The sequence below is a fragment of the Bombus fervidus genome, chromosome 9 (assembly GCF_041682495.2).
Source record: "Bombus fervidus isolate BK054 chromosome 9, iyBomFerv1, whole genome shotgun sequence".
NCBI lineage: Eukaryota > Metazoa > Arthropoda > Insecta > Hymenoptera > Apidae > Bombus > Bombus fervidus.
In genome coordinates this window covers 6117998-6138177 of record NC_091525.1, presented here as the reverse complement: position 1 = coordinate 6138177, position 20180 = coordinate 6117998, and the positions used below count along the sequence as shown (strand labels likewise).

The 20180-nt window shown below is 39.9% G+C and overlaps 1 protein-coding gene across 3 annotated transcripts in view; it reads left to right on the top strand.

Moving 5' to 3' along the window:
- Positions 1 to 20180, top strand: part of Cpx (synaptic transmission protein complexin) — a 329323-nt gene that overhangs the window by 276102 nt on the left and 33041 nt on the right. For all 3 annotated transcript variants that reach the window (XM_072010352.1, XM_072010353.1, XM_072010354.1), the window contains one exon: positions 19254 to 19417. In XM_072010352.1, the coding sequence (XP_071866453.1) occupies positions 19254 to 19417 (164 nt within the window). The remainder of the gene's footprint in view (positions 1 to 19253; positions 19418 to 20180) is intronic.

Here is a 20180-nt window from a genome sequence, read left to right as displayed (position 1 = left end):
CCTTACCGCGTATCGCGTGCAGCTCTTTCTTGTAGCCTTATCTCGCAGGTCCTATGAAAATGACGCGAAAGCCACACGAAAACGGTAACTAACGGTTCCCAGAGCGATATTTAAAACGCTGGATGCATAAGAGGAAAAAGTTCCTTTTTCTTATGTATCTGGGTTATTGCTCAACCTAGTTTCGTTAGCATTTGACAAAAGTAATCTTTCTTACAAAGAGAGAAGAGAGAGTTCTATTTCGAGGAAGCACGGCACTCGATCGACGATTGTTACGTCTTTAGGCAATGTTCGGTTGAGTGAGAGTACTTAGAGAGTTGTGTAATAAATCCTGTCGCTACGACCGAGTAAATTCTTTTCCAATAATTCGTACGAAGCACAGGCATCCTATCTGTTTGTTATACCAGGTTTTTTCTTATAATTTCGTAATATACAGGATCGTGAGAATATTCGAAAAGAGAAGAAATATCATGAATATACATATTGTATATATTATACGAAATGTTTTGAATTTTCATTGGAACTGTTACGAAAGCCTTGTAATTTTCATCGTGTTCGATTAACACAGAGTCATTCGAATTGTTTCCTCATTCTTCCTATCTTCTGTTTGCTGAACCTAAAGTACGCTATATCTTCTCGTCCCTTCGTTATTGTATCAAAGACGAATTGTATTTTATAATATATGAGAAATTTGATTATTCTGGTCGAAATTGAATTTTACGATATTAAAGCATCAGTGACGTAACTGCAACTTAATAATTAAATTGCCAAGATAACATTTCTGGAAACGCGTACTTCTCCAGCAGCAACTCTCCACGCAATAGCGACAGAAGAATCGGAAACACAGCGTTGGTTGGCCGATATTTACAGAACTCTCGAGACGGATCGTCCAATCGATGAAAGTGGCGTTGATTGGGATACGCTGCTGTTAATTAGCTCAAAACGGTCCTCTGTGTTGAACAAGATCGGCTGAAAAGCGGAGGCCACACCGACTGCGACTTGGCAATTTCGCGAAAGTACAACCAACTCGAAACAAGTTAGTCGACGACGACGACGCGGCCTCGCAACAGAGAAGCGACGCGAAGAGGGAATCAGAAACGGAGGAAGAGAAATTACCCCTCTATTGTGGCAGGCAAAGCAAGGCTACACAACCGGCCCAGTCTCCAGACGAAGATCATCTCGTATTTCCGTCTGAACGAAGTTATCGCCTCGCTGTCGGTCAGAGAGACAGTTGAAGAGAAAGAGACAGAATGAGAGAGGAGAGCAGCAATCAATAGGACTAATTCTACGACGTGTTCTGAATACGGCCGGGACCAACTTCGCTACACTTCTATTTTCTACTCCGTTTCTACGGCTAATTACGAGGCGCCCACGGGATTTTCGCCACATCGGGACCTGGTAGACTTGTAATTGGACGAAGATGTGTCGCGCAGTAAACTTTCCAGATACTCATCGCCACGATAGAGTTGCCGCGATCGAAATACGACGAGTCGGGCGTCTTGTTCTTAATGAGAATGGAAATGGCACGTGGAAGGGAATTTTACATGAAAGTTCGCGACACCGAGAAACAGCTACTGCGCTTCTACGTATATTCGCAGCGTCACGTGTTTCATCGACGCGCCCCGCTCCATTTACATCCTTGTGCAACCGCTTTGACAAGCGGCGAAAGCCATAGTAAATTCAAGGATGGAAGGAGAAGGCTGTGTTCTGGGACAGAGTAGCTTTGAGCGAGGATTGATTTCTAGCTTCTCAACGGGACATTTCTAGCTAACGAATGCTTTTAGTGGAGAAAGGAAATGTTATAGTGAAAATATGGGGTTGATGGGGGCGAAGTAGCGAGGGGCGACAGTAACGAGCGATAAGTTTCAAATGTGTTATAACTATTGACGCAAGTATCGGTTATGCGATGAACAATTACAGTCGAGGGTTCGTGGCAAAAGCTACCCTTGTCCATCTTACTTTCTTTCTCCAGAAGAACGAAATAGTTTAAGATCCTTAATTGTCGAACATATTCCAATCGTTTTTAACAAAATATTCGTCACATTGTACAATTGTTGCGAATGTTATTTATCGTGTCATAGAATTTAATTTTGTCGTAGGAGAATTGTATCTGATTGTACAATTAATTAAACTCGGTCATGTTTTCTTCAACTTACCTAGCTCTGTGTGATATGATGATCGTATAAGAAAATCGTGATATATTTTATCACAATATGGTTTCAATAATACGAATTTACGATATGAATAGTTTAGTCGTGGATGCGGCAGTTTTTGACAAATCACGTTTCAAAATCAAATTATTATTTTGGATTCGTTCCATCTTACGATTGAATTCCTACTCGAATCATTGGATTTATTCCAACTGCATATCAGGTTTCCATACAACCGGAACTTGCGACGTTCTATGTAACCAGTGACATAGCTGTGAATGAAAATTATGTCTTCGCCGGTTGGGAAAACTCGCGCGATCGCGCAGAACCTTGACCATAAATAACGACGCTCTCTGTGGGAATACTTCAATCCGTGAACTCGCAAAATCTCGAATCGCAACGAACGAGAACGATCGTTTTGCGTCGGAGTATCTATACGGCGAAGGAGGAGGAAGAAGATGAAGAAGAAAAAGAAGAAGCAGAGGTTACCATGCGATGCTCGTGTTGCACGATTCGTGCTTCCTTGATATTTGTAGGAAATTCGTCTCTGAATCGACAATAAAGGCAACTCTGTAGAAACTTTGCTCGGTTTCTTTGAAATTTCTCACGTCGTTCGTGCTCTTCCTCTTCGGCCTCGTGAATCGATCATTTTTGTGGATTCCGACTGATCATATTCCGCTTTCCCATTTGTTAAAAAAAATATACGCTTCGTTGCTCGTAGATATGCTTGATCAATTTGCATAAACGATGTACGAACGAGATATATTTCAGGTTTCGATCATGTTATTAGTACATTTTGTGCATCTTGTTTCCATGTTTCGTGAATATTTTAGATCGTTTCTTCGGGAATCATAGTGACTCGCCGAACGTACACCAACGATTGCCATAGAAAATTTCTCTCAATACGAATACGTCGTTCATCGTGAAAATTGAAAATCTAAAATATACGAATCGATGTTTACCTATGGAATTCGTGATTCCTAATCGAATCTACGGATACGTTTATCAGCGGAAACAGGCTCGAATGGTTGTATTATTCAAAGCCAAGTATTTGCAAAGCTGTGTTTGCGGATACATTAATGGCGAGAATATCACGCGATTAAGAGTAACGATAACCACAGAGCAAATTTTTGTTTAATCTTGATGGAATCTGATATTGGAAGATTCTTAACTGGTGCGACGTCGATCGTGCGGTTCTGCTTTAACGGAAGGAAATGATCGGTGATACGATAATCAGTCAAGGATTATCATTATCCTATTGTCTTAAATGACTGGATCGTAATCAGTAATCGATAACTGGCCGAAGCGAATAATTTGACATTCACGTGACACGTTTGCACCGTTACGTCCTTGCAGCAAGCGTATGGCAGCCATAAGCTCGAGTCAAGTAGTCTTGATTAAGCCACTTTGACATAATTAACCGCATCTCTAGAATTTGCTCTCGAGCCGATCGATGTCGACCGCGTCCGATCCTACTGTCGGTTCTCTACGGATGGAGAACAGATGGTTCGTTAATGTTCGCTTAATGGAATTCACGTTTATGTTTGCACGTTACGTGATCAGTATATTCGCCTTGATCATTGACGTCCTCGCAAACATATAAATACAATGGACATTTCCACAAGGTGCCATCTATCTCCATGTCAGACTTGCTTGAAAACCGTTTCTTAAATTTAAAAAGGAACTTGCTTAGCTGAGGAGTTCGGAATTATCAGGAACAAATCGATTTTAGTTCGTCCGGTTTTGATGTTTGCGAATGCAAATATTACGATACGATACGACTCATTTGTTACACAAAGAAAACGACACGCGAGAAGATAGGTCGACACGATTGTACTTTCTTTAACATTAAAACATATTTCAAATTTGTGTCTGTTGAAGTGGTCACTACTTCTAAGAAAACTCTACATCTGGTCTTTTAGTTTTCTCAAGCATTGAAGCCATCGACAGCGTATAGACAAAAGACTGGGTCGAAGGCATAACAGAAACCATAAACAGTACACAGGCAACATTGCCTGTACAGGTAACAGGTAACACTGCTAGCATGCGGATCTGGATTAGCTCAATTATATTCCGATTTGTATTTAAGTATTTAAAATATATATTTTCTAACTTACAATTTATCCACGCGTTCCTTTGTATTCACATACATCTAATAACCTCAACAGTGTCAAATATATTTTCAAGCCATTGCGTATCCTTAGTTTGGAGCTAAATACATAGAAATATAAAAATTCTAAGATCGTAAAATTAATTATATTGTAGTATCGTGGACGAAAGGGATAAGAAATATCGGGCGAACTGTAAACAATGTCGCGAGAAAGCCGAAGTGCCGACAGGCCGAACAATGTATTGTCGGTTATTCAATCGAATAGTTTCGCGGAAAAGGCCTACGTGGCCACCAGCGGTTGCGGAACACGTACGTGGTGAGACTAAGACAAAAGACAAAGGGATGCTAAGGGAGAAAGACGAATTAACAGTCAGTGTGTAAGTTGATAAGGCAGAAAGTGCGAATTGCATTGTCGAGATAGTGTCGCTAGTGTCACGTAAAATAAAAAAGAAATCGAAGATGAAAATAAAAGATAAAAATAAAAAAATAAAAAAGAGAATTTATTTCTTAACACTTGTTTTATACTAACTACTTCTAATTTACTTCTGAACTCTCGTCGCGACTTTTCAAAACTGAAGCTCTTACAACTTGACTCTCGATGGGATGCGATTCCCTTTTCTTTGTCACCTTTCAATATTCCCACTATCCACGCGTTTGTTAGGCGTCCGCGACCTTTGCCACGCACGCCTTCTTCTCGAAGATTTGGCGAAAGGACCGTTGGGATATTGAAGGTTCATTAGGCACCTCGCTTCGGCGACATACATTATCGCCGAGTGCCGCCACATCTTTATTTCCGTCATCAGCCCATTGGTTCCGAAGTGCGACCTGGTCTCTGATGTAGTTGGCGTTACACTAGCGTTGTCGAAAGAGCGTTGAATCTGTGGTGACGAGAGTTGCAAATTACTATCTATTTGTCTTAATTATAATACGTTCTTGTAATTAGTTCATCGTTTTTTGTTTAACCAACATCTGTTTAATCCATTTATTATAAATAAACTAATTGTAGTAAAGATCCTACAATATAATCAGGGTTGACTCGAGCATCGCGTTAGATGTTGGCGACAAAAGTGAAAAGAACGAACGAAATTGTTTTCCTTATTTATGCTTCGACTTTTTATCGCCTATCCATCGAACGAGCAAAGTTAAAATAACGATCTAGCCGAATCCCTCGAGGCGGTACCCGGTTATTCATTTCCTGCAGAAAGATCGGGAGGATCCTGTCGGATCTTCTACTCGCGGAAGTGTTAGGAAGGCTATCGGGAACTGGTACTGGCGGGGCACGTTGATTGTTCCGGTCCCGCGATGTGTAAATTTCACTGATGTCGAACGAAAGTTGTCTAATCTTCAAACTTGCCAACTCCATAGCTAATACCGAAGTTCTCTCGTAGGCGATCGGAAAGTCGGGACGTATTTTTACGTGGAAGGGATTCGATTTTCGAATTAAACCATGAAATTATCCAATGCGATATTTGACGGTTTACCTTTCTCTCTTGCTAAGACGCGATAGTCAATTCGTGTTAACGATACGCGGATGTTAGTGAAATTTATAAATTAACGAGAAGCTGGTAGCTAAATACAATATTCATCGAATAACGAAGCTCGATTGTTTATGTAGAAACTGGACGAAAATGTATCAAAATTCAATATACGTATCCATTTCACTTAAACTTTTCACCGATAGACGTATGCACGTACATATTTAATATGTTCATGTTAGATGCACGTATATTTAAATGAAGTCGAAAATTGCATTTTCAGGAAGGAAATTCTTTATCAGACATCTGCTTGCATTAGTGACAGACAACGTTCCACCATGTTTTATTCATAAGCGTAAAAATGTCTGGACAATATGTTGCTGCATCGCAGCAATAAAGGGAAGAGCTTGGTCCTCTCGAGGCTTATTTTATCCCTCTGTCGTTTCACTTTTAAGACCACTTCTTACCTACAATCGTCGAAGAAAATGAAAATAGAAGGGCATCGATGTCACGCGACGCGTCAAGACGGAGAACGAAAGTAATTCGGCGGCAAACGAAAATTCACGGGGTGGAAGTCCGATTTGGTTCGCCGCGAAATCCGATTTCGATGCAAATCTGCCACTTGCAGGCGCAGTTTTCGACGATCCTTCTCAGGATTATGCAAGAGCTCGCCACAAAGGATAAAAACCTGGCTGCACCTTCCGATGATCGAAAATCGATCGCCACCGGGAAAAACATAATATCTGCATTTTGATCGCGTCATCGTGGCTGAAAACAAGAACTAACGGTTCTGCGTTGGTAAAAACCGAATGCGATGAAACCGATAAAAAGGTTCTCGGGGTATTCCGACGCAGCTTTAAAATTGAAGGCAACTGCTGTAACAGAGTGTTAGAAATTTATCTGCGAATAAAAGGGTCATTTAATGGAAGGAATCGGTGGTTGTGGATATCCGGAACACGAGAAAGCCTCGTTAGGAACATCTGCACAGCTTCACGACGAACATTGGCTTTTACTGGAACGAGCGGTTTCGTCGTCGTCGTCGTCGTCGTCGCAGGCTAATTGAATCTACGCTTAACGAAAGTTTACAGCAAGCTGGTAGCGCGATCGGCGTTGAATTAAAACGCTAATCCACAATGGACAAGGGAAACAACAAGTGGAAAATGTAGTAGAGTTGTTCGATACTCTATAGGATATTGTATTCTATTCGACTGTACTCGCTTTGAATTAATCGCCTGGCCGATTTTTCCGCTTTCTTCCCGAGATAAAACCCGTATATCCTCTATGAGAACTGAGTGACCCGAATGAGCGGTAAACCTAGGCCAGTTCATCGTTTGAACGCGTGTTAGTTTCGTGCGGAACCGGGCCGGTTCTCGATCGGAACACGCGAAAACGAGACGCGCATAAATCTGGTTGGGGTGGAAAAGCTCGTTTCGATTTCGACCGAGTGCACATCGTTACCGAATTCATTGATCGGATCTGCATTTTAACTGGATTTTACAAGACTTAACCGCGTCATTCCAATACAGGATTGGCTAACGAGTATAAAAAGAGACGCGAACACGCGAGCAGAGCGAGAAGGAACGAGCGGACACGAGTCTTCGTTTTCAACGGCGGACAATATGCTATCCAATCATCGGCCTGGAGATATTGCACCTGATGGCGAAACAAGTTTACGCTGATTTCAAAGGAGTCGCAGGCACCGGTGCAAGATAGCAATCGGTCCTTCTCCCCCCTCTCTCTCACCCCCTTTTCCCGCGTTCCTGTTTCGTCTGGATTAAGGGTTAGTCTGGAAAACCGGTCGGACCGAGAAAACGAGAGGATTATTCGCTGGCAAGTGAATTTTCCAGCGAGTTCGGGCAGCCAGTGAAGAGAAGAGACGAGAGGCGGAGAACGAACGGATAGAGGACGACTTAGAGCCCGGAATCGATGCGAAACTACGATCGCAAATTTGATTCTCGCCTGCATAGATCTGTCTTCTTTGCAATTCCAAGCGAGCTCGATAAATTGTCATCGAAGACGGAAACAAGTTTCTATTCCGTCGAGCAGACTACGCTTTCGAGCGTATTCCGCGCGCAAGAAGATTCAATCAATTTTGTTGCGTTAATTGAACTAGAATACGCCGTCGGCTGGCGACTCTGCAACACAAATGCGATTCTCATTTATTCGTGGGGAAAAAGGTCTTGCATTCGCTCAATTTCCAATAAGGGCGCGTCGCTGTCAATATAACTAAAGAGAAGAGAAAGAGAGATGAATTTGATTCGTGGATTTCATCATATTAATCCATCCCGATGGAGTGATATATTCCGCTAGACTTAGTTGAGATCAATCGAAATTCACAGACGACGAAGGGACGTTTAATATCATTTAAAAGAATAAGTTCTCTTATAAATGTCGAGAGGAACCGCGCTCAACTTTTCATCAAAGATCGATCTTTATTCTCTTACTGATACAGCAGAATTCTCTGTTACGTTTCAGTCAACGTTACCCGAATATGCTGATATCCCAACTTCTATTATAAATGACATAATGGCCGCTTGTAACAGAGAAAGGCATTTGTTACGAACCTGTTATTATGTACAAGACACGTTCTTCATAATGGTAATAATAGTAAATATTGTTTCCTTGACAAGTTACGAAGCTTCACGTTCTTCTAATATCAAATTAACCTAATACAATATCGTATAAGCGTTACTTACTCCATATTATAAAATATTACAAAAGTTTATTAATTGTAGGATATCGCACATAGAACTGTAATTATATTACAAATTCATCTCTATTCGAACAAGTAAATCTTCGTATCGGAAAAGTGACTGTTCCATTGTCCGGATATCTTTGTCTTTCTATTAATTCAGATGTAGAATGTTTTTTACGTTTATTATATTTATTACATCGGCTAAATTTCAACCATAGTGAACATCTTTTCCCGGTTCTTATTTCGAGACACGGCTAGAAATGGGGCAACGCGGCGCGTGGATTATTCCAGCGTGGAAACAAAGGCGAGATATGGGTTAATGCTGGAGAGAATACTCGCATATATCCATTAAAGCAGTGATACCTGTTCGTAACTTACGTAATGTAATTTAGCACGTGCTGCTCCGAAGCTACCCAATATTCCTAGCCTCATTAGCATCTAGCTCTTATGTATTTACTAAAATGATTGGTAGCCAACGAAATTGGCTGCTAGTCGAAACCCAAACCTCCAACCTCATCCTATGTTTCCACTATACCTTTCTCACTATCGCAAGTTTCGTGACTGGCGACGATGAATTGTTCCGTAAGCCAGTAATTTGCTCTTACTGCTTTCCGCCTGCGAGTTCTCTTCTTTCGTTCTGCGTCTAGATCGATAACTTTCCGCCCGTGTGTGTATCTTGACCCATATCGATACGTTCCTGCCCATTCCACGATCATGGTACAGTCGCTAATGAAGAATTATTAAAAGAAAGAACGCTGGAAATTTGATTTCAATTGCAATTTGATACATTTATGGATGCAATCAAACGAATGAAACCTTAATACGTAGCGATTTTTTCCACCTATTAAATACGTACAACAATTACCAATAAAGATAAGAGCAAGAGCCGGGATTAGGAAATTTTTCGTTCAACTATCCCATCAATTTCAATGTACAAGTGCGTACGTTATCGGTCCCATCGAACAAACAAAATCCAATTTCGTTCTGCGTATCTAGCGATAATATTATTCAGCGTTGATTAGTCGGGCCCCGAAATTGACTGCACTGCAATCTGCAAAATTATAGCGAATATGATATTTAAAAGACAAACACGTGGAATCGAATGAACGGGATTTATTAATTATACGAGAGTACATTAATTGGACGAACGGAATTCCAGTGCAATTTTATATCCTTATTAACAAAATACACACGAGCTCCTTCTTTCCCGGTTGATGGCCGATATCGCGATTCACGTGGAATTAAAATTACTCTTGCCAAATAATTGGCCGTGTATTCTAGCGTTATTTTCTTTCTGGGGCATTCCGCGCGTTCGCAACAGTATTCGTTTCCCATTCGAACACCGGGATACCTTTTTCTTGCTCGTGCATGCTGCATGATCTTAGTGAAACGGCGCACATGCACCAAATATCTTACGCCCGACATTTTCGCCGATCCTACGATGCCCTTCCTTTTCCGTGGAGAACGATGAAATTCTCAGACGATTGCCGGAGAATTTCATTTTATCAGACAAAAGTGTTCAAACCCGCATACCTGACCCGTCTCTACCATTTCTGCCGTCTCGTTGGATAGAAAGAATTCGCCTTTCCCGTGAGAAAAAGAGAAATTCAAAAACTCACGCCCACTTTTTCTTACGTCAGAATTCCCGTGAAAATATTTAATCGCGTCCTCGCATCTCACTCTTAGGATGCCATCGGTCTTCGACGAACAATGCTCGTTAGCTTCTTTGTCCGGAAAAATGAGGATAGAATCGTCTAGAAGCGGCCTTAACGCGTTAATGTTGGAGTTAACTCGTCCTTTGGATTCACGATCTTTTAGACGTGATCGTTTCCCTGTCTATGCAACCCTTGTAGCTCTTACGTTGGTTTGAGTTAGGTTAACTTTAATTTCACATAGTTTCTTCAAACTATCGTATGTTTTATCGAAGTTGTTCTCGTATCATTCGATACGAAGACCAGAAAGGAAAGACAGGTGAAAATAACCATTACAAAGTTTTGTAGTCACTGTGTAATGGTGTGATACGTATTGGCCTGACTAATAGGTTGTAATGTTTCGAGCAATAGTATAAAAACTATTTAAAAATAAGTGGAGAAGACACGTGAATTTAATTTTTTAACGAGAGATATACATTTGTGGAATAAATGGAGTAAATAAATTATCCTCTGATCGCGCGTGTATAAACACATCTTATATGAAGGTAATAACACTTGCTCTATTAAGATAACCTAAATGAATTTGTTTACCTAATTATTAACTTAATATTTAAGTTCGGAGGAATTAAGATCGACCTATTTGAAACCGATGCGTTCCTATTAAATTCGAATTTCATGATTACAGAAATTTTTAAAAGACAACTAACAGATTAACGTTCTCGCGTCGACGAAAAGAAAACTCAATAGTTAAAAATAAAAAAAAAGAAGAGGCAAGAGAAGCTCGCATTAATTTTCGCAAAACGAGTTTTTGGTCGCCAATAGCCGGCGCCGCAAACGACGCCTGGTTCGGAATAACTTTTTTAACCCGGCCAGAGTTTCGCAGTGCAACTGAATTTTTCACACTCGGCCAGCTTCACGTCCGAGTTGCCAAAAAAAAGTGAAGTTTGAAAACGAAACGATTTGATCGCCTGCAGCGTTTGTTCCACTGACAAATACGCAGATAAGGGAATAGTCGTTTTCAACAGAACAATTCTACGATATTAGAAAGAAATATTATACGCGTAGAAATCGAAACGTTGCTGTTAAGTTTCAACGAATCCGCCGAAACGACAACGTGGCCTGTTGTAAATTAGAAATGTCCACGGTACGAATATTCAAACGAGTGTACGGCCAGTGTTCCGAATAATGCAGCAACGTCTTTCAAAAAAACCGACCCAGTTTTATCTAAGGAGACGTCGGTGTTCCAACCCTTGGTACCTAAACAAAAGACAAGAAGAGGATTTCGAGAAGGAGGAACTTCAACGTGGAAAATAGAAAATACCGGCTACCGATTTTCTCCCTTCGGAGCCGTCATTGTTTTTTGTCTGCCATCCAAACGACAATATGGAAAGTCGGGACAAATTCACCGGTGTTTCCTCCGGTAACGGGTGAAACATGGACAAAGGGTGGAGTATAAAGGGTGCAACGCAAAGGAAACAACGACGGCCTCGATAGTCATCGGTAATCACCCGCGTGCCGCGGTGGAATGGAAACCAACGAAAAGCAATCTCCAGCGTACGCCGATTTTTTCTCCTGTTCCTTTTTTTTTATCCGACGTTTTATACTCGATAGAAATTCCGTTTATCATCGATCCACGCGAGTCGCTGGGGTTATTAATCAGTGATTCGTTTTACGAGCCAGCTCCAACTTGTCGAATTTACGTTTCTCGACTTTTCATTGAAATGGTTGTTTCCACACCGTTTTCGAACGAACTATGAACGATAGGAAGTTACGTTTTTATTAGGTCGTTTAATAACGAACACAGCCACGAATGATTAAGATGATTAATCCTGCGTAATTTTACAAAGTTTTGATGAGATCGACGTATCTATTAGCATTACAATAAATTACTTTTTTTTGGAACAAAAAGATCTTTTTCACCTGTTTCTAATTTGTATAGTGGACTTTTCTGAAGTATCTACTGTTCCAATACGATTTTCGTACCCCGATAAAACGATATGTAAATTACTTTGCTACATTTTTCAATAATATTGCTTTCACGCGATATATTTCATATAATGTTGCTCAGTTTAATCCTTAACACGATGACTGCTACGCGTATTTTATATACACAAATAAAACAATTCAATATTTATATGGTACACAGAACATACCATACTGGACAAAGGACTTTGGTAAACATAGGTCGAAAACAATACCGTTTCCGAAATATAAACATCTTTTTATTTCAGCATCATAACGAGTGACAGAAGAATTACATAACTGAAACCAGCAAATAATACGATAGAAATCTGGAATTTTCGAGGGAGTTTGCAGCTTTGTAAGAAGAAGATGCTAAACGTGTATGCAAACAGATGCACATATGGGGCACTTTCTATAAGTATAGAGTGGTATGGTCAATCATGGTGCTAACATACAAAAATATTTATATCTGAAAAACGCTTGAGCTTTCAACATATGTTGACTAAAATTGTTTTACACGGTATAGTGTATCCTATGTACTATATAAATATTGAGTGAATTTTCTTAACACCCTGTATATTGTGCCTTGGGAATCGCAATACATCGAGATATATGTATTACACCATAAAATTTAATTCTTGCAAAATATTATATTTCAGTACTTTTTCTCAACATTACCTAAATCATTCTCATTGTTGTAAATTTGTTAGTCCACAAAATTTATGTTATTCTAATAATTCTAAAAAAAAAAAAAAATGTAGTAACGCGTATATCACAGACGATTACCATGACTATCAACGTGTTAATGGGTTAAACTCTTGCCTCCATTAGGGAAAATGTTTTCTCTGGCATGAGAACGTATCGTTTTTAAACTAATTTAAAATGACAAATTTTATATCTCGACTCCTATTACCTCGACCTCAAAAACGCGGCCAGGTAATTCCGTAATAAATAAATAAGTGTTAATTGGAAGACACGCGAAGCGCAGGAATACTTTAATTATCGCGTGGTGCGCGTGCAGAGCAACGTTGCCGACGACTTTAAAAAAGGCGCGTAATCATTAAGGAGAGCTTGGGGGAAGGAAAGAAATTTCTCGAAAGCCGGATTTAGCGACTGCATCATTTCGCGTAATGATCCGCGCGGTGAATTCGCGAAAACAAAAAGCTAGCTGCTAGCTGCTAGCTGCTAGCTGCAACGAACTCTTGGCCTACATGCGAAGATATAGGAAAAGTACGGTCGCTAGGGGTTGACTCGTTTCTTTCTCGTTAAAATATCGACCAGAAATCGTGGATGACTCCATCGTGCCGCTTTTGAATCATCGCCCCGGTATTGAAGCGCCGACGGAAACGTTAAAGAGAAAAACAAAATATTTCGTTGTCCGTTCCACCTGCTAATTCGCGTGGCGGAAATTGATGAATTTTTTCAGCGAATGCACACAGTGAAAAATTGTAGAAATTAGTAGCAGGATCTTAATGGGCTTTGGTCAAATTTGTATGATACTAACAGCATAAAAGTCGAAATTTGTCGGTTTTCTTTTAAATTAATTTCGGGGTTGATCAGCCTCGTCTTATTCATCTTGTGTGGTATTCGAAAATTCATCTTACAGTGGTTCATAAAATAACAAGCATAAAAATAATCCAGCATTTGAAGAAGTGGGTTTATATTTAATAAGAACACACGAATGTTTAATAAGAAGATATTGTAGAGAAATTTTTATTACAAAAGTGCGCCAATCTTAATCATCTCTTAATCCGCAACTGTATGTCAAATTCATCTTATGTGTCTGAAATCGTAACACTCATGGCCGGCAGTGTATATTTTATAATGTAGTATTGTCCTTTGAATTTTGGTTGAATTTTGAGATTTTCAAGCGCGATCAAGCCTTTAATAACTTTTGGAAAATTGGCAAGATTCGAATGATTCTTCCGCGAAGGAGCGAGTTTCGCGATCGATGAGACGAGAGAAATAGTGGATCGTTCTGCACGTTGAACCGGCGGTGATCTCTGTGCTGTAGCGCGAGACGAGAAACGACACGGATTCGTGAAAATGTCGGTGCAAATGACAATGTTCCTCCTTCGTCGCTCCATTTGCACCGGGGACAATTGTCCTCGTTCGCTATTATGGCCGTTCTTGTTGTACGATTGCACCCAGGAGATGACGTTCCGACGCGTAGATGAGCGGCATCGTTCGTAAATCGAGCCAACAAAATGACGGCGCCAAAGAGCTTTCATTTTCATTCTATGGACGGGACATTTGTTGGAATAATTTATGCGAAAGGATATCTCGCGAAGGAATAAATATTAGGTCGTTCGAGAATAATAGATAAAAACGATCGACGACAGAAAAGACATTATTTGCTAGGCACAGGGAGAAAGAAAATTGATCGATAACCTCGATCAAAGTTACGCGCTAGAATAGAAGCTCAATTACGAGGCTCGCCGAATTTTTCTCATCTTCGTTTGATCCCCGACCCGTCGAACCGTGTGTTTGACAGGACGAACTAGGCCAGGTCGAATTCGAGATGGAAGGATCACAGAGAGGATAGGATAGGATAGACAGAGATCAGTGTCAGGTGAAATAAGTAAATTTAATTAAAGCCCGGTATGATGGATGGCTGGGCGAACGGTACGGCCGAGTGGACAAAGAGATAAGTGGATTTTATTTTCACCCCGTGAAAACGAATTTTTGAAAGACCGTGTCGGTCCCATCGGCCAACACCAGCAAGGGACGAGTCAAACAAACGATAAGACGGAGGCATACGAGGCCGTGTAATAATGTAAATGCACCTTGCACGCTGTATAAACGATAAGATAAAGAATCTTAACATGCAGCGACTAAGCGGAGAGGAACGATTAAGTGGCGTAGCGTTAAAAACCAGCCAGCATAATTAATTAATCGAGCAAAGTACCGAGCACAGGACTTACATAAAAAAGGCAAAAGCGAAACGACCGAGCTTTTCCAACGACTGGATGATATGCGAGTTATTACCAGCCGTGCTCCGGCCAATTATGCAGCTACTCTTCGCTAACGAAATTTCCCTCTCGACGCGGTGGAATTTTCTCCGATGAATAATCCGTGAAATAAGCTGATTTTTCATCGGTGGAGTAATTAACGAGGTAAATGACATTACGATAATAATGATAATATTCGAATTTGACTATTTGGCTCTCCGGCCTATCCGCAGAGAGGGGAGAATCAGGAAAGCACGGAGGTGTCAGGCGAAAGAAGAGATAGAAGAATAAAAACAGAAGGAGAGAAGGAAAAAGGAACGTGGAGAATGAACGTCGTCTCTGGCTCGGACTTCAAAGTACCTTTCCACCTCGCGGAAACCAGTGCTGCGGGAAACAGTGCAAATAGAAGGGACGAGGTAGCACGCAAAGAAAAGGGAAAATGGTAGACGGCGCCGGGACAGAAGTAGTATTAATTTCCTCGAGCCCGGAGGTCCTGGCACATCATTCTCCGGCAGACAGCAGGAAAGACGAATCCCTTTCGCTTCCCTTCAACCGAGTCCGTCTGTCTTCCCGATATTACCAACATTATACACGCTGCAGTTCTCGTTTCGTTCAATCCAAAAGCGTATCGTTTCTACGTACCAACGATTCGTTGCGTGATATTTCGTGAAAATGTCCCCCCGATTGAGCAATTCCAGCTATTTTTTCGCCATCATCGGCTCCCAAAAGAAAGAAAACAAATCGATTCGACTGTCGTTCGTGAAAATCCTGTCACGCGAATCTCACCCTCGATGGAGACCTGTCAAGCCTCGTCTATAACGGTTCGATGCTAAGCATGACAGACGTGTGAACGAATAATAACATCGGGGCGGCGAGGTGCGGGAGGAATTTCTCTTGAAATCCGACTGGATTTTTCGAGATACGCTACCAGCCATAAGTATTTGGGTACTTGGACATTACAGTAGAATTCCATTTATTTGATCTCGTTCGACCAACAGTTTATATAATTGGAGTTCGTTCAATTTTTTCCACTATATACCATTTCTCGTTCACACAATAGAAGCCCACTTCAAATTAGCAGATTCAATCGGCAAAGATTCGGTCTAATCGGATATTACCTAAAATTTCGTTCCAATAAACGGAGTTCGGATACAGTGGCACACAAAGTATTTGTACACCGTTGTATTTATTATAACATTTATTTACTAACTAATTAAGCCCAAGCATATTAAATTTCGTACTATCTAGTAGTATTTCTAAACGACTGTAAAAATTCGAAACGTGGAACTACGAAAACGAAATATAGAACCCTATGAAAAGATCTTTCGTTGAAAAATAACACGTTCAAATACCTTTTGCAACCACTGTGAATGCAGTTCTGTCGTACTGCAAATATGCAAAGTGCACAGTGTCTCACGAAAGTGTTCGAATACTTACGCAAACTTTTTACGGATATACCAAATGTGTAATACGAAGATTTGCTATTACTGGCAATTTATATTACTTGTTGTCGTTGCTTGTGATCTATAAACTTTCATTAATAATACTCGTTCAATTTCCAGCTAGAAGGATATCCAAATATTTACGAACTTCTATAGCGCACGGTCGAATAAAGACGCGAATTTATTAAGAACTCACGTGCCTTCCGATGAATCGCGAGAAACTCGTTCGTCTTGCCGGTAGGGCGCTAATAAACGATTCGCGTTAACGATTGCATCGTGACAACCGGGCATTTTTTACGCTCGTAAACACTCCGCCGTTATTTGTGTAAGAAAAGAGCATTACGGAAGACAAATTTCCCTTTGTTTGCCATTAATTTCTCCGGGGATCGGGACGAGGATGAACGAGGGAAAAGTTAAGAGTAGCCGGCTAACAGATTCGCAAACAGCTTTCATATTTTTACGTACGCCGTTGCTGCCGGACAGGCCAAGAGTATCGCGTTCCGTTGGAAAAACGAATGGCCGGATGTGTTTCCGCTGTAAACACGATTTTTCCCCGAGAATGCCTCTCGTAGAGGGATTCCCCTTTCGTTGGTACTCGTCGGACGGAGTAATAGGCAAGGAACTCTCTGCGAATTCGCTTAATCTTTCGGTAAACTAATAAAACTTCGTTAAGGCCGTCGAAGCTTCACTGGTATTTCCATCACGGGCTTCGAATGAACGCGACCGATTTGTTCGTTCCTCTTCCTCCACTTCGGCTATGAAGTCGAAGGTGAATTCGATCATAAGTACTCTCTGGAATGAAGTTCGTTTTCGTTCCACGAGGGAGCAGAGAGAAATCGGATTAATGGACGAGAATTCCGAAATTTAAGAACGCTCCCTAAAGAGGCATCTTTAACTCGATATTGCTTCGATACAACGAAGAATCTTTGTATTAGGTTGACGTTGACGAAATCATATTTTTACGATGGAACAAATCTCAATTATTATAGAACAACGATTGATGAAATAATCGATTATCATCGGAACTCTCATTGATGGAATATTTAGATAAGTGGAAATTGAAAGAAACTTTTACATTTTTATTCGAGAGTTTTCATTCCCGTTCGATATTAATATTTGAGTCGCCCAGGGGCCATGTTAAAAAACATTCGGAATAACGATTAATGGAACTATCGATTAATGGAAATTTTAAAGATGAACGCTTTAGATTACGAGAAAAATTGAAAGATAAGAATAGAATTTGGAAGAAATTTGTACATTTTTATTTCGAAGTTCTTGTCCCTGTTTAATATTAATATTTGAATCGCCCGCAAGCCACGTCAAAGAACATTCGAAATAACGATTAATGGAACGATTGATTATTGGAACATCGATTAATGGAAATTTTGGAGATGAAGCCTTTTTATTACGAGGAACATTGAAAAACAAGAATAGAAATTCGAAGAAATCTTTACATTTTTGTTCCAAAGTTTTTTGTTTCTGTTTGATATTAATAATCGAGTCGCATAAAGAACCTCGATTGGCGGAATAACGATTAATGAAACGATCGATTATCGGAATTTGGATTAACGGAAAGTTTTACCATTTCTGAAAAAATAAAATGAATTTGTACAACAATAAACGCACAACACTATTTTGTGAAAAGTAAAAATACTTACTGATATTTAGAGTAACTTGCTCTTACGCCATTATGATTTTCAGTCAATTTCGAAGAAACTTTCCTATCAGTTATGGCGATCGATTGGACGCGTTTCTATAGCGAAATAATTTTCGCTGGGAGCCTGAGGTACCGCCGCAATGGTTTATAAACTCGAAGGGAATAGCGTCACAGCTATCAGGCTAATTTACAATGTTTGCTCCCAAGGGTAAACTGTTAGTTTCTCGTCCTCTATTATCCTGGTGGTTTGTACACCGAACATAATCTAAATGGAAGGAAGAAAACTAAACGCGAACAAAACACTGACAGCTTTTTAACGCGAAGATGGGTTTAACCATCCCGGAACTATCAATTATCGTTTAAGCAAATTAAACAGAGAAGAAAGGACGCTAAATATGTAATATTACATTACGTAACTAACGATAATGTTATATTATATTAGGTTGTCCGAAAAGTTTCTTTCGTTTTATAAGGAAATAATAGACGTACAATGTTTCTTGTTTTATATTAGTTTATTGAATTATGCACGAACGTAATAATAGAAATAGAACGAAATGGATCATACCTAATGCAATAAAATAATATAAAACAGAAATTGTCGTTCATCTATTATCATCTTATAAAACGAAAGAAACTTTTCAGACAACCTAATATATACGTTTTAATATCATTATATATCCACAGTTGCGCACGAAAATTTGGACACTGGTAGAAATCTTTTACGAATATACGTAGTATATGTTGTACAAAACACTGAAATTTTATGAACATTACAATGAAATCCCGCTATCTTGATCATATTGCTAATATATTAATTAATAGGACTCGATATTCGACTCATGATTAATTAATAGGACTCGCGTATTTAAGATGGCTATTCATGCTGCATACTAATCTTTTAGCAAATATATATTTGCTATGAATATCTAGTAACTTTTATATGCAAATATACATTTTCAGATTGGTTTCAAAAAGTCAATACGATTGTGACAGTCGTGTTTCAATACGAGACTAATGAAATTTCTTAAACGTTTTCTATAATACATTTAACACGCACGTAAAATATTTCTATGACAAGTATTCAAATACTTTCGTGAGCCTTTGAACGACGAAGAAAAAACCAAGGACTGTTGTTGAACGTATTGTTTCTTTCGATTTGCAGGAGCCGTTGGTGGCGAAGGCGGAGACGAAGATGACAAGGAGAAGGAAGAAGAGGCCGAAAGAGAAAGGCAAGAAGCCATCAGGGAGGCTGAGGAACGAAGGAAGGAGAAGCATCGCAAAATGGAAGAAGAACGAGAGAAGATGCGACAGGAAATCAGGGACAAGGTAAGGAATAACAGCGTTTCCTCTTTCTGTCTTTTGCTTTTTCTCCTCGCCAAGAGGGGAAGGTTGCCGCAATATAAAGCGCGTAAACGGAAAATCAGCTTTCGAAGAATTATACATCGAGTCAGCGTTAACTCTATTTCGCTTTACGAATTCAAAGTCTCTCGTTAAATGGACCAGTCTTAGAGGAGAACTACGGCTCTTGGTTTTGCCGCGTGATATAACAAACAAGAGTTTCGTAAATGTTAGTTCGTTCTTCTGCGAAACTGCCGACTGTTCGGGCAACTTCGTTCTAACGACTTTTGAAAATGTGCTCGTTCGAACTTTCGCTTCATTTCGATTATAGACCTAATCTTATTTGTTAGAGGAAATGAAATTTCTCTTTCAAAGTTCAACTTAGAATACCAGTATCATGTAAATTGATTAGAAGTAAATTGCGAATGAAGTGGCAGTTAACACAGCTTTGCTTCCTAACGGTTTTCTTTCCATGTTATTTATGAGATGGATATTAAACGTGTTGGTTTATTTATTAAAGGGACGAGTGATAAAATTGTAGTAGTCAATTATATTAAAATCACTTTAAGTACAAGAACGGAGATAGTGTATGCCGGTCGTAATCGTCGCACAATGCTGCTATTCAACTCTCTAACTGTTCAACTATTCGACTATGACTGTCCTAGACTGTTCGTCTATTTGTATCGACAGGTATTATTATAAAAAGCTCAAATGTAACTCCGGTTGACGATTACAAATAACGGCGATAATA